Source organism: Sinohyriopsis cumingii, chromosome 14, assembly GCF_028554795.1.
Source record: "Sinohyriopsis cumingii isolate HCF-2022 chromosome 14, ASM2855479v2, whole genome shotgun sequence".
Classification (NCBI taxonomy): domain Eukaryota; kingdom Metazoa; phylum Mollusca; class Bivalvia; order Unionida; family Unionidae; genus Sinohyriopsis; species Sinohyriopsis cumingii.
The window spans coordinates 79,568,468-79,583,269 of NC_142974.1; the positions used below are offsets into that span (position 1 = coordinate 79,568,468).

The following is a 14,802-nucleotide window of genomic DNA, read 5'->3' on the forward strand; positions in this document are numbered from 1 at the left end:
TTCCTGTCACGTTCGTGCTAGTTTCCTTTTTGCATAAGTTAACTCCTTTTTTCTCATTTGAGTTTTACGCTAATTAAAACAAATCAAAACTTCTTGACCCCTTTCTTTATGCAATTCGACCCGACACGTATGTAGTGTAAAGGTCCAAGTCATCATATAAACATGGGGTTTAAAATAGCATAACTCCATTCAGGATCATTTGCTAGAAAGCAAATCAATGAAATGTTTTATATGTAATAGACAAGCATAAAAGTTTGTTTTTGTCCGACGTAAAGCATGAAATTTTAGCATGTCGCCCTGAACAACCTAGAGTATGCTTACCTCCTGATGCTTAGAACCATATCATACGTTTGATTTGGAAACTTATGAGTGCCCAACTTTACAACAATCTACACCGAATGGACGTTCTTATAGAATGCGTTTTAAATGTACGAAATCACGGCCGATTTTGCAACGAATCTGAGAATAAACACTCAAACTAATTTGACCTTGACGCTATAAAAGTTCATTAATTATATCCAAAAAGTTCAGCTCTGGAATCAAATCAGTGATGTAATATATTATATTATGCAGCGTAAATGATTTGATTGAAGTTAAATCACAACAAAGTTGGCATTAAAATGATAAATTCTTTTTCAGCCACAACCCGTTTTGTAACAAAGTGGGCACACAAACATAATAATTGTATATAATTACGAATCATTTAAAAAAAGCAAAATTCAGATGACGTGAAGTAAAACAGCTTGTTTCGCGATGCTATTTATTATTAGATTTAAAACAACTTTCATACTTTTCGTTTTTAACCTATAATACGATTTAAGATTACAGAATGACTGTGATTGACGTTTAGGTATAATTTGTATACCTGTACATTTGTGCCAGTCGATTTAATTTGTGTCAGAAAGGATTGTTTGCTATATGCATGTGTTCATGCGTGTGTCTGCGTGCCTTTTCTATTTTTGTGCATTATGTTTATTGTCCTTAATTTTTTTTATATAACCAGAACTGTTTAATTTCAAGACGACATTTGGACGTTGTTCCCAGACAAAGCGGTCAACTTATTATGGGTATAATATTACTAAATACTTATAAAGCCAACGTCACACAATGTAATGTGTGTGAAGTTTTACGGTTGAGATGGTGGTTGAGGCTGGCGACCATAGTGCCAGAGAAGGTTCAGCTTAATTTTATTCATGTGACTTTAAAGTCACTAGTACATTCCATACATATTTCTTTCCGAAGGCGAGACTATAAGTTGTCGGGAGCCTGAACGGGGATGCAGCGTTGCTCTTAGGTACGACACCTATCAATGTCAGCTGTGAATAAGCTACGTCTGCAGCGACTGTGACGCGTGCGATCGGACTATGAAAGCAACATCTGCTCACAGACTCCTTGGTGTATTACATATATTCGACAAGTGATCTAAAACGAGGGCAATGCCGTACTAACTACACTGTGTGGTTCAGTAAGGGCAACAAGTTTGACATCCCTGGCAAGCAGTCTCTATGACATCTTATAAGTTATCAGCCTAGATCCGTCAATGTTGATGAATTACATGCTGTAAATAAGGTTATTCAGCTATTATATATTCTTTATACGGCAAAGAGATCAGTATTATGCTCTTCCGTCTAAGCGTATTGCTCTTGTGTTATGCGGTAATGGTTCCTTATACTTAGTAGTAATGTCGTTCGGTACACACACCAACACCCAATTTTGTGATGGTCAGTATGCATAAGGCTACTGGGGTATCAACAGTCCTTTTTCGCTCGTGGGAACTCAACGTAGAGGCGACAGACCTTGATATAACTTTGAACCGTTCGTGAAAACACAGAAAGGGAGAGTCTCGGATGGGTGTCTGAAACTGAAACTATATAAGTAACTGTCGATGATTTAACAGCTTTTAAAATTTGTGGTGTTTAAAACTGAGAAATCTATAAGGAAAATTGTTTGAACCAAGTTATCACGGCCTCATTGTACCTCAGTCCAGTTTCCATTCACCGGAAACGTTATATTACACAGAGTGTTATAAAGAGGATCAAACAAAAAATGTTTGCTTTATACCTAATGTATCATAAACATATGGTATGTGCTTATCAAATTGAAGACTTGGTTTATAGCTTTGCTGAAAGGCTACACATTAATTGTAACAAAACTATGAAATGAATTAATTAATTGAAGTCAGTTTTTACAGCAGTATTACTAAAATGGCTTTTGTCAAATAAACAGCTTCAGTACTCTAAGCGGCTAAAAAATCTCAACATTTGCCATTGTTCCAAGCACGACTGGGAACAAAGTCTAGGAGAAATGTTACTACAAAGTGTATATATTCATGTATAATTTATTTAATAATTGCATAGTGACACAAAATGAAGCCTTCCACACTCTAATATCGATATCCACAAATTATGACCATAGTTTGCATGAGTGTTGAACTCGATCTAACGAAAGATCACATTTAAATAACAACATGTAACCGGATCTAAAGAACATCATCTAATTTACATTATTATCATGTTATAAATTTCTTTGCTAAATTATCATTATGCGTTCTTATGATGTGTTGATTCCTCTAACGTAAAGCTCTCTGGTGGGAGATATATATTTGTATGTTCTCGCGAAGAAGCAACATGACACATTAAACCGACACGTTTACGATGCATACAAGGGGATCTGATGTCAACATATATATCTCGCCTTATCATCATGGATGACACATCTGATTGACTGTAGGTTAATTAGATTTGCTGGCGAAAAAAAGACCACCCGCGACAAATGAAATTACTCCTGCCACTATAGCGAGGGCAAACCCAGCGTGAAGTGTGACCCCTGGCATATCTAGGTGTGATGTGTTAACTCCAAATACGATGGCGCCTATAATCATACAGATTCCTGAAATATATGAAAAATATGAAGGTAGTATACAAAAATATTGTTTAGTTAGCTTACTAACTGAAGGCATGCATTAACGGATTCAAAATGAACATATTTAATTGTTCATGTTAAAGCTAACACTATAAATACAAAATGTTTTCAAAGTGAAACTGACCGCTCCGGTGGCCTAGTGGTTAGAGCGTCCGCCTCGGATGCGGGAGGTCGTGGGTTCGATCCCCGGCCGAGTCATACCAAAAGACTTACAAAAATGGTACTAACAGCTGCCTCGCTTGGCGTTCAGCATTAAGAGGTTAGTGCTAGGACTGGTCGGCCCGGTGTCAGGATAATGTGACTGGGTGGGACATTATGCTACATGTCTGCGGCATGATGCCCCAGTGCTAGACATCACTATAAACTGCCACATTGCAGACATCGTAGCGATATGACTGAAAAATTGTTAAAGCTACGTTAAAAATCCAAATGACATCACATCACATCACAAAGTGAAACTGAAACAGCTACAGAGCTAAATAACCAAACAAATGCTTGGAATGGAGAATCTCACATTCTAACACGTACTATAGATGAACCAGTTGTTTTTGCTCGAGGTGACAATTTTCCAAGTTTATAAAGCAAATAAAATATTGCGTTTGACTGAAATGAATAGGGTGTACGCTATAATATAGACCCGAATTACGTTGAATATAACATTAAATAGTTTAGTTTTCTTGTAGCAAAGGATAATTCATTAAAGGATTTGTTTGAATTACGTTCCATTGAAAAAAAAAAACTATATTTTTATTGGAACTCCGTCATACCAGATTCTTTTAATTTGGCTCAGATTACGAAAGATGGTTGTTTCAAAAGCTTGCTTATACCTCGATTTTACTTTGAGTGTTACGGGCATATTTTCACCCTCAGAAATATGGTTTTGTCTTTCAAAAATGAATATGTGCTAGAGTGAAGTGCAGGGTTTTCAAAGTAGAAATGTGTATAAAACGTTTAGTATTGCATTCAATATGTCATATGTCATTCAGGTTTGATTTCCTTGAAATATGGTTTACCTTTTTCAAAATCATTTTCTCCCTTGATGCCTTGATTGTATGTCTATTTGTAGAAAATCAGCCAACTACTCTAATAGACGTTACATAGTAAACGACTGATACTGACAAGTGCGCGACAAATGGATAACATCACACTACCAAGGGGTTTCTGGATAATTGAGAGAGAGAGAGAGAGAGAGAGAGAGAGAGACGGACAGACAGACCGAAAGTGGGTTGAAAGGATTGAGACTAATATATGACTTCTATCTGATTTCAAATATTTAAGGTTTGTATGTCAATGTGGGATATGCGATGAGTTGAATTGTCTTAACGTAGTTATAATTATGTGACAATTCTCTTTTGGCTACAGTATTAAGTACCATGAATACGGATAGACTGAAACACACACACGCACACACATAGAGAAACACACACGCACACGCACACACACACACACACACACACATATATATATATATATACATATATATACATGGAGAGAGAGGCATATAAATAGATAATTTCACATTTATGAAAACAGACTGATCAAATTTGGTAAATAGTTAAATTAACATAAATGTAAACCATAAACCTAAACCTCATAATTATTGTTGTCATGCATTTACCGGCTAATATTGCTACTCCTCCAGCCAAGAGTGGCAATCTTTGATTCTCCTTCATGGCAAGCAACTTGAGTGCTCCGATTGTTCCGGCACCGGCCACAAATAGGATTCCCAATATCTCTAACGCTCTGACTGCTGGGAAAAAGTCTGGAACTAATATATTTATTTAAAAATATGTATGTAGGTTGCTCAGTAGACAAGCAAATTCATAGAAGTATTTTCAGATGACACACTGTGTAAAATCATTTACTTATTTAATATGCATGCGACGTTACATTTTTAGCATATATTAATCTTCTCGGTGCTATCACTCAATAGAGTGGTTTAAACCATATGCATTTATCATATAAACGTAACGGTAGTTTAATAACTGGCATAACGATATAGATATTTAAATCCAAGCATATAATTAATGAGGTATTATTAATGAGAACCAAATATGCGTATCTCTGGATACGTACACATCTGCAACAGTGCAACGTTTATCTTAGCACCCATTTTAGAACGATATGCACAGATCGTTCACAACATGTCATGAAAATAATACATATGAAAACATGCACACAAGATGATGTATTCGTCAAAACGAGTCTATATAAATGCAGTGTTTAAAAAGTGTTATCGCATCTATGTATATGAAAGTATAACATTTCTTTGATGAAAGAGGCAAACATTACAGCACTTTGAAAACAATAGATTCTCAATATTTTCTTTTAAAACGATCAAAAGGTAAAAGTTTATAGACTTTACAACAAAAGTGCATTTTATTAACATATATGTGCATTTTTCAGCATCGGGTCACTTTATTTTTTCTAGAAATTTGTAAGCATGTGTGTATGTGAGTATATGTGTCCACTCTGCCACCTTCCACCTACAAGGTAGATAATCACCAAATGTGATATCTATAAACACACGCAAAATACGTGTAATAACGGGAAGCTTATATACAAATTTTCTACAAAGAAAATGTTGATATGAGCGACAGCGTTTACAATTTTCTCAACTTAAAGTTATAAAGATATGCTATAGAGGGAGAACGTCGAATTCATTAGCTACTTCACTTACTATGTCACATGGTCACGTGGCACGTGACTAGAATCTGTTCGTGCATAACAGCATTCCAGAAAGATAGATATGATGAAATAGTCTTTTAATTTATCAAATCGAACTTTCGGATTGCCCAATAATTTCATATAGATTTAAAATCAATTTAACCATATCATTACATAAAGGTAACAAGTTTATGAGTGTTTTTTTTTTTAATCGTTCACCATAACTTGTACTAACCCATACATGGCCAATATCGTGGCCATTCACTTTGTCACGCTATTGCGATTAATCATTTTTTAAAATTTATTCATGTTTGCCTTTTCTTGGAATTCGCAAACTTATGATGCACCGTTGTACAAACACATAATCAGACATATATACCTATTGGTAAACTGATACATAATTTTTCCGTTTCAGTGCTCTCGCAAGTCGTCCATAGTCCAAAGTGGTATTTCCTTGAATAATTTGGAGGCTGATAGTAAACCCAAAATGGCAAAGCAATGGATATTATGTTGAATACCAGCGATGCGCATGTGCATCCCTCCGCAGTAAAGCCTATCACTCCCATCATGCACCTATAAAATAAGATATTTTATCGGCTCAAGTTATTAAACAACACTTTCAAGTTCATATCATGTCACATCCTGCGCCGTCTTACCTTGTGTGTAAACAAATCATAACTGCGATTCGTTTGCCCAAGATTACATTGATTGTATTGGAATGACACAGAACTGCAATCATATGTGCTATACCGATTTATACCCCCTTTTCCGGCTGGTGATTTGTTGTTGGAAGATTACTCATGTTTTTTTCCAATTATTGCGCATTAAAGTGTCTTAAATTCTTATATCTGTTAATTCCTTCAAATAAATCTCCACATTTATGGGAATTATTTTCAGCTTGTTTTTAGCAGTATGACTTTATTTTAAACGACAAAAGTCAGGTTTGAAGAAATTGTTTAGATATCAAAGCAGAATGGATTAAATGGATTAACTCTCTATTAATTCACCTTCCTGATTAATTACAAAGATGTGTGTGGCTGTTGAAATACAATTTATATTTAAATGATAAACAAAAAGTGAATATAAAGCCAGCATATAATTACTATACTGTACACACATGGAATGCCGTGCTAACAAATTAGAAATTCTTGTACAAGTTCATGATGTTTTTTAGTATTTTAATAAATCGGGCATATCATACACGCTTTCATAAAGATGATTCGTTATGTAAACAACATTGACTGTTTATAACTAGGATGGCACGACTTCGAAATAGATACGGAAATCTTTGCACAACATTTCCTTTAACTGTTATAAATCGGAAGGAAAACAAAACAAACAAGTAACCATCCTATCATGTTGAACTGTCGGTAGCTGAAGTGACTTCGACAGTTAAGAGTCGGTGGTGGATACGAATGAGGAAAGTAATGGGAATTTTTATAAACTTGAACAGTAAAGCTAATGATAACTTTCCTCCTTGGATAATCCCTACACGTGTTAGAACATCGTGAAAGTTATGCCACAAATTACATCTAATATAAACGGAAAAAGTGTTTTTTTTTTTAAATTTCATGTGAACGGATATGTTCTGAATATTAATACGTATTAATTCAACACCAATTTTCATATATGCTTAAATGTAATGTGAAGCAAAACTTCCATATTAAATAAGACAGTTGAATGCCATGTAATCATATGAGAAATGTACTTGAAACATATATTTGTCTGTTTGCCTGTCTGTCTGTGTGAATGTGTTTCTGTATGTATGAATGTATCTCTCTCTTTCCCTATCTCTCTCTCTCTCACACTAAAAACAAGCCCATAAATACATTGGCGTCTAACAATATGCAGCATTAATTGTTGATGGTAAAGTACTAGACGGTGGCTGCTTAATAGCAATAAATCATAGTTTCCGGTACAAAGAAAATCATAACACAAACATTTTTTTTTTATTTTCAGCTGATAACCATCAATTCAAAAGGTTTACACTTTTAAGTACTAGTATATGTCTTGCCGTGAGATAAAGCGCATCTGTTATTTGTGTACTTAAATGTAATAAATTAAAGTTAAATCTCCACAATAAACAGATATGATATTTATACAAATGGACCCAGCGTACAGTTAAAGGAACAGCTACGAATGAAATCAGTTAAAATATTGAATGCACTAGCAAAAGCTAGCTTAATCATTGCTTCGTATTTCACCGACTGGGTTTATAAAAATAGTATCACAGACATAATCCGTTAAATTGATCTCAAAGTCGTGAATTGAGGAATGCATGAATGGGGGGGGATGAATTGATAGACTGCTGTATTTGTTGGTGGGTGAATGCATGTTAAATGATGGACTAAGACGGAAAATGCATGACATGTTAAAACTGCGACAAGACTCTTGAATACGTCCATAATCTTGTTGGTTTGTAAAGGTCTTGGCAAATCGATCATTTAATCCTACGCTCAAATTCTATATATATATATATATATATATATATATATATATATATATATATATATATATATATATATCAGTGGTTCCTAAACATTTTTAGACCACTGCCTCTTTTTTTATTATTAGCGCCCCCTACCTGTTCCCGTATTAAGCATTATTCGGCATTTACTCCTCTCAGTCGGTAATCACACCAACACCCATTTCTTTTTTAACACCCGAAGTTGACTCAGTGTTGTGTTCAGTTGTTGGTTTGGGTGAATTTCTTTATTTTACTTATTCATTGGTATTACAGATTGTTTATTAATATATCTTGGACAACATTATTAACTTGGAATTATAGTGAACTCGGTCAAGGGCATTGTGGATTATACTAATGTGATACATCAGAAAGCTCATATTACATTATAACATTTTATAGCGTTGTAACATTTGCACGTTACTACTACAGACATATCAGTATATTCAGTATTGCAATTCCTTCATATCTCCACCAGAATTCATGTGGAAATCTATACAGCTGGAAATTGTGTTCAAACTTTGAGGATTATTTCTTATTTATTTCACAATACTCTAAGTGTTATCAAAAGTTTTACTTATTTATTGAATTTTACAAAACTATCGATTATTCCTAATTTATATTACATTTATAAAGATTTGTTACAACCCTCGTGATTTTATTCCAATTTGTTTAAAAGTGATAAAATCATTAGTGCTTCTTGCCGCCACGGAAAAAAGATTTAGATATAAACTAAACAACACGGTGCTGGACACCAAATTTTTTTTAGATTAGATTGTTGTAGAAAAATATACAACACACACAGCGACACATATAGAGAGATAGGGTCATTTTGGAGTTTTGATTAATATTCACGAAAATCATACTGTGAATAAATTTCTTCTTGGAATGTTCCATTATAACTCAGCTAAAACTCTCTTATTAGTTGATAAATTACTGTTAAAACAATATCCCTTCTTAGTCGTTCCTTCGATTTCGGGACCATAACGTCATCAATTGTTTGAAGACAAGAATTTCCCACAGAGATTTTCAACAAAGGGGGATTAAAACAAGTACTTATTTGCATGAGAACTTAGGAAAACAATCCACATTTAAAGACAATTGTTCAGAAAATCAACATGTGATGCAATTAATTCCGTGGCATATAAACATTTATGCCATGACACATTGGCACCAGCCATTAGAATTTATTCAGGCATTAAGTCGCATATGCTTTGCAAAGGAAAATACGATGACTTTCCTTATTTGCTTTTACGTTTACAATCACCACTGCCAATATCACAACCACCTTCATCCCTAGAACTGAACTTTGAATAACTTAGATATTTGCGAAAATAGACCTTACTAAAATGACGTATATTAATATGCTACCAATTTAAATACATACACAGCTTGACACCTACTTACAAAACTAAACCTATTACAAACCAGATTACTTTTCATCAAAGTTACTATAAATTTGCATTGATTCATCAGAAATGAAACAAGAATTTAATCATGTCATAGTGATTATTTCAAATATATTGTTCCAACCGCAGCAAAATAGAAAAACCTTTATCTTTTATAAGATCACTTTCATTCACATGTGTCCCATAGGTTCTAAGGTTTTAATGGCAACATCCCTAATAAATTTATATTTGGTATATTTTATTCTCCGCAAATGATTGCGAGTGTATTATTCCAAAGAGTTTAGTCTAACATATTAGTATTATTAACAGTTTAAATGGATCAAACAAATTCGCAAAAGAAAATGCTATATTTGAATTTGTTTTAAAAAACAGAAGTATTAAATATGTTCCGAAAATATAATAACAATTTGTTATAAAACAGTCATTATTCATGTCTTTTAAATTATTAAAAGTATCTAGGAATTGACGAATATTTGAAACTTTGTATATGTTTACAAGTTTGGCTGTATGTGTTTTCAATATTTTAAATATTTTACCGTGCATGCATTAGGTAATTATGTAAATTTTTTACGATGAATAACAAGATTAGAAACGACTATATTAATAATAATTATTATCACGAAATTATTGGCTCAAGTATTAGTATTGGATTACAAGTAGTTTTATTGAAGAAGCTAATTCACACGAAAGGACAAAAGTTAATTCAGAAAGGTACATTTAGAACAATGTGGTACGTGCCCTCACCAATTAGAAACAGTTGAAATAATATAGGGAAATTCATTACTTACTACATAAGGTCCTTTTATCATTTTTATTTTAGAATACATCGCAATTTCATGTTACCTTAAAATCGCTAAAATAAAGATATCTTGAAAAAGCAAATATATATTGTACAGCTGATTAAAACTTCAACATGACACTTAGAGAAATTGACGGAAATAAACTTCATTTTTTTATAGCTGAATGCCTTTTTATTACTCATAAAAGTGTCCGGTAAACAAGGTGTAAAAAAAACTTTACAAAATATTATGTTACTTACTGTAGATATTTCTTACAACACAGAAACAAAATACTGTATGACAATAAAGTTAAACATTGCATCGCCTAATTAATAGATTATGGCAATGATGTGATCATGATGTACGAGTTATAAATAAGTAAATGAACAGCTGTTTTAAATACATCTCACTACACTACTACAGTGAAAAAAAATAAAAGATATATGAACGAAAACCGCTTACCGTTGATTCTCCTCAAAACGAAACTACACGATTCTCCCAGTAAAGAACTGAGACTTACTGTGGTTTACTTCCTCGATAACTAGCTTTTATAGTAGGTCAGTTGGAGGGGTTATCTATAGAAAATAAAAAAAAAAAAAAATTAATGCCATGAGTGAAACCGAAATTATCTGAATTACAAAATTTCATATAATAATTCTCTAATATGCTCCAGACTACTCAAACACATCCATACATTAACAGGATACCGCAGTGATATACGTGTCCGCAGGGGGAGATCAAACCATTTTTCTCCAGCTGCACAAACACAGTAAACCCTAAAATGTGATCTGGTTTGCTTAGCGGGAATGTTATCAGACCAAGGATATCCAAATAAGACCCAACCGACAAAGGAATGCCCGTTTTGACCGAAACATAAATCGACACGATCTCATATCCTGTATCTAAGGCGATTTGTCATAGCACCTACTCTGATGGAGAGATCAAGCTCATCTTGAATGATGTCGATAAATACACGCCACTGAATAGTGAAATACGGGCTCTTACGCTATATATAGATCGATTATAATCAAGGAAATGGCAAGACAAAAGGAAATAATACACCAAGTAACCAAGATCATCATAAAATAATCTCACTGGCAATGCATAATAAAGAGTGTGTTTTGTGTGAACATCACTCCGAAGCGAAGTCTGTTCAAGGGCGAATGAAAAATGTGTTGCCATCCTGTCATATTAAGTGTGTTTGCTTCCTTTGTTAGAAAGCTTAAAATAATGACGTCCTCGTCTGAAGTAAAATGCAGATGCATTTTAGAAATATGCATACTATCACTGGAACTCTCAACAGTTCTTAAACAACTTTAAATGACTTTAGTATTAATGCATCAAACAAGACTGATATAGTCAAAGTCACTAAAGTATCAAAGGTATCAACACTAATGCATCTAATAAAGAATAGTCTAAATAGTTCGCATTTGTCGTTCATTGCCATCTCACTACTGCCAACGAGGGTCAGAGTCTCTGGCTCGGCCAACGTGGGTTTGGGGGCAAGGTTTTAGTAGCTACCCATGAATGGGTAGTTTCGACTAGTTTTCGAGAGTTCTTCCTGCACACGTTATACTGGCCGCTTTGTTTAACACATATTGTGCTGGGAAATAAGGTTCAACCCCAGAATCAACATTTTTTAAACATAATATTATTACGTTTTATAAATAAATGTAGTAAGTAAAACATTTTATATTTGTATATTTTACTCATTAAAAAACACTATTAACAAAATCTCACAAATGCGTTGGAGACATCAACTCGTATAATAAAAACGAAAATGCAGAGCTGTGTTGCAGATTTTACGCTTGAACCAAGAACAGCAAAAGGTCGGTTTGTTTATACAAATAAGCCTGTACTTAGTGAGGATAATAAAAGTTTAAACAACAAGCTGTCATACACATATTATACCGACGTTAGATCTCTACATCCCTATGACAAAACAGCCTTAAATGATCTTCAAGTACTGAACAATGCTATTCTTTGTGATGCAACATAGCACAATCCTTGAAGAAATAAATACAAATATATCATGATATGACTGGCAACCCTGAGGACAACTAAGGTTTTTTCTCGCCCAGCATACCGTATGTACCTGGAAACACTTCTCATATTATGAATAGGATGTGTTGACATATGCATAGTAGAAAGTGAGAAAGAAATATATATATATATATATATATATATATATATATATATATATATATATATATATATATATATATATGTGTGTGTGTGTGTGTGTGTGTGTGTGTGTGTGTGTGTGCAGTTGCTGATATTAACTACATCTGCTTATTTCAGTTTGATAATTGTCTTTTATTCCATTCCATCAGCAAACTTACCATATTACTGTAAAACGTGGTGTAAAGCATACATATGAACTTTCAAAAGCCAAATACGATGACTGATTATATAAAAATAGAGATCGGGACCTAAAATCGGGAGGTTTATCGTGGCATTTTTTAAAGCCTTGTTTTCGCTAAATATTGATCTATCCTCCTGAACCAATATGCATGAAATTCGCAAAAATACAGTTTCTCTCTGTGACGTGCATATTTTCACCAAATACGTGCCCTATTTTCATATTCTTGTCAGCTGTGGTCAGTCTGCACAATAGGTAAAGATTAGTGTTAAATAAACAAGAAAAGAAAGCCAGCGCGACTAAATAAAATGTAATCCTTATCCATGCAAATATTATGTGAAAACGATTAGCCCTCCGTCGTAATTATATATAAAAAACAAGTTCTACATTTTGTGCTACAGAAGCACCAGTAAATGATTGACAAATAAAGGATCCCTAATGTTGCTGAACTGAAGCTACGAAAATAGCCAGCCTCATGGTAGCCTGCATGTAACTATTTTCCGCTCTTTGTATATCCGTCCTTATTCGCTTATTGTCAACTCGTAAAGCATTTACAATTGTCTATTATAACACATGTACGGTGAATAGTTTTTTTCAGGACACATGTGCTGCGTGGTATGTATTTTCATTTCTTCTTTTAGTTTAACAATGATAATCGACCTTGGTATATAAAGTGTAAAAATGTCCGGCTTCACTCGATTAAGTTTATTTAGTTGGAATGGTGATATAGCATATGAAGTTATAGCATTCGTTGTGATCATTCTTAGAATTGAAATTAACTGTGGAATACTTTATTGTTGTGTTATGTTTTGTACTGGTTTATATTCTATTTTTGTATCATTGTGGAGGTTAAAAATAAATCATTAATTTACGTGAATAATGTTTAAACTTAACATTCTATTTAGTGAAAAAGAATTCCTTAACGTAATCTCAACAATAATTCACAGGTGATAAAATATAACATGTTGGACATTTATTCTTTACAAGAAATGAAAATCGAAGGCATTGTGTAATAATCGAAATTTATCTGCAAGAATCGGAAGAAATTTTGAAACTAGGAGGAAGGCATGAAGCGATCCAAAAAATCCAATTTTTTTCTTCTTCCAGTTGGGGTGAATGATGACGTGTATGGTGTAAGGTCGCTTATATCAAAGCAAAATACAACTCAGCCTTTATGGTATTATCATACCTTTCGATGCAATATTTCCCAAATTTTCTTTTGTATTTTGGAAATATCATTAAAGTATAGCGCAATGGTGTCCATGATTTGACACCAAGGGATGTACTTAATTTAGCGCGTAATCAAACATACACTGTACATGCGGTGGCGCAATTATGTAAATAATGTCAGTAGGCTAATTGCAAGTATTGAATCAAACCGTATTATTGTTCGTTGTGTTGTCATACTGGGATCACATTTTAATGAATTAAGTATTTACAATTCCAAAGCAAACTAACAACGTAATTACATATGGACTGATATAATATGTGCAATGTAATAATGCATAACAAGTTATAATCGAATCAAAAGAGATAGGTAGTGTTAGAGCAATTCGCAATTGCTAAATTATTTTCATCGTTCATTCAAATTATACACAAATCTAAATTAGGTAGAAACAATAAGAAAACAGAAAATTAAAAATAAAATAATTTTCAAACAAGTCTAAACCATTTATTTTCAATACTCATGTACTCCAACAGCGAGATAAGCATACATGTATTTCTTAAATATAAGTTTACCTAGATAAATGCATTTAATAGCATTTAGAACCTACCTCCAGCATCTTGAGATGTCCAAGAGTTGTAGATCTGCTTATACGCTGGTCGTGCTCTTTTTAGTGGTTATTCCTGTCCAGTTTGGAGGTCGCCTTATGCTCGAACGGGCTTATACGCGTATATATACGGTAACTTGGCTCTTCAAATACGTTTTATTTCCTCTCTGTCCGATAGTGATGTCCGTAATATGTAAAGCAGACATAGTTTTAATACATAATGAAGATGTTATCGATTATTTGTTTTGCTTGTATAGCAGTATATGGACTATACCTCTTTAATGGACATTACTTGCAATACCAGAATCCATGCCAAGTAGCTAACATAATTCACAGACGTTTTAAAATGCATGATTTATGACCTATCCTCCATGCATCACACACCGTGATGGGAAACTATACATGTTCAGGATATTTTCTAATGTTA

At 33.6% G+C, this 14,802-nt stretch overlaps 1 protein-coding gene across 3 annotated transcripts; it reads right to left on the bottom strand.

Moving 5' to 3' along the window:
- Positions 1-2,326: 2,326 nt before the first annotated feature.
- LOC149784217 (uncharacterized) lies at positions 2,327-11,074 on the bottom strand. 3 transcript variants are annotated; one of them, XM_089932275.1, is made up of 5 exons: positions 10,936-11,074; positions 10,704-10,816; positions 5,969-6,162; positions 4,541-4,672; positions 2,327-2,889 (listed from the first exon to the last, which is right to left on the bottom strand). In XM_089932275.1, exons 3-5 carry the CDS (start codon positions 6,156-6,158, stop codon positions 2,732-2,734), a joined length of 480 nt encoding a protein of 159 aa, XP_089788401.1. In that variant the 5' UTR covers positions 6,159-6,162; positions 10,704-10,816; positions 10,936-11,074; the 3' UTR covers positions 2,327-2,731. The 3 variants fall into 3 exon arrangements, with proteins under 3 accessions (XP_089788401.1, XP_089788399.1, XP_089788400.1); XM_089932273.1 differs by having other exon boundaries at positions 4,541-4,690; XM_089932274.1 differs by having other exon boundaries at positions 4,541-4,690; positions 10,949-11,025.
- Positions 11,075-14,802: the final 3,728 nt, after the last annotated feature.

What these genes read in the sequence shown, in the direction of transcription:
- LOC149784217 (XM_089932273.1), bottom strand. Translation starts at nt 6,158, where the DNA reads ATGATGGGAGTGATAGGCTTTACTGCGGAGGGATGCACATGCGCATCG. An exon ending in ATGTATCAGTTTACCAATAG is followed by an intron (nt 4,691 to 5,968) that starts GTATATATGTCT and finishes TAAATATATTAG; the next exon opens with TTCCAGACTTTTTCCCAGCA. An exon ending in AGGAGTAGCAATATTAGCCG is followed by an intron (nt 2,890 to 4,540) that starts GTAAATGCATGA and finishes CATATATTTCAG; the next exon opens with GAATCTGTATGATTATAGGC.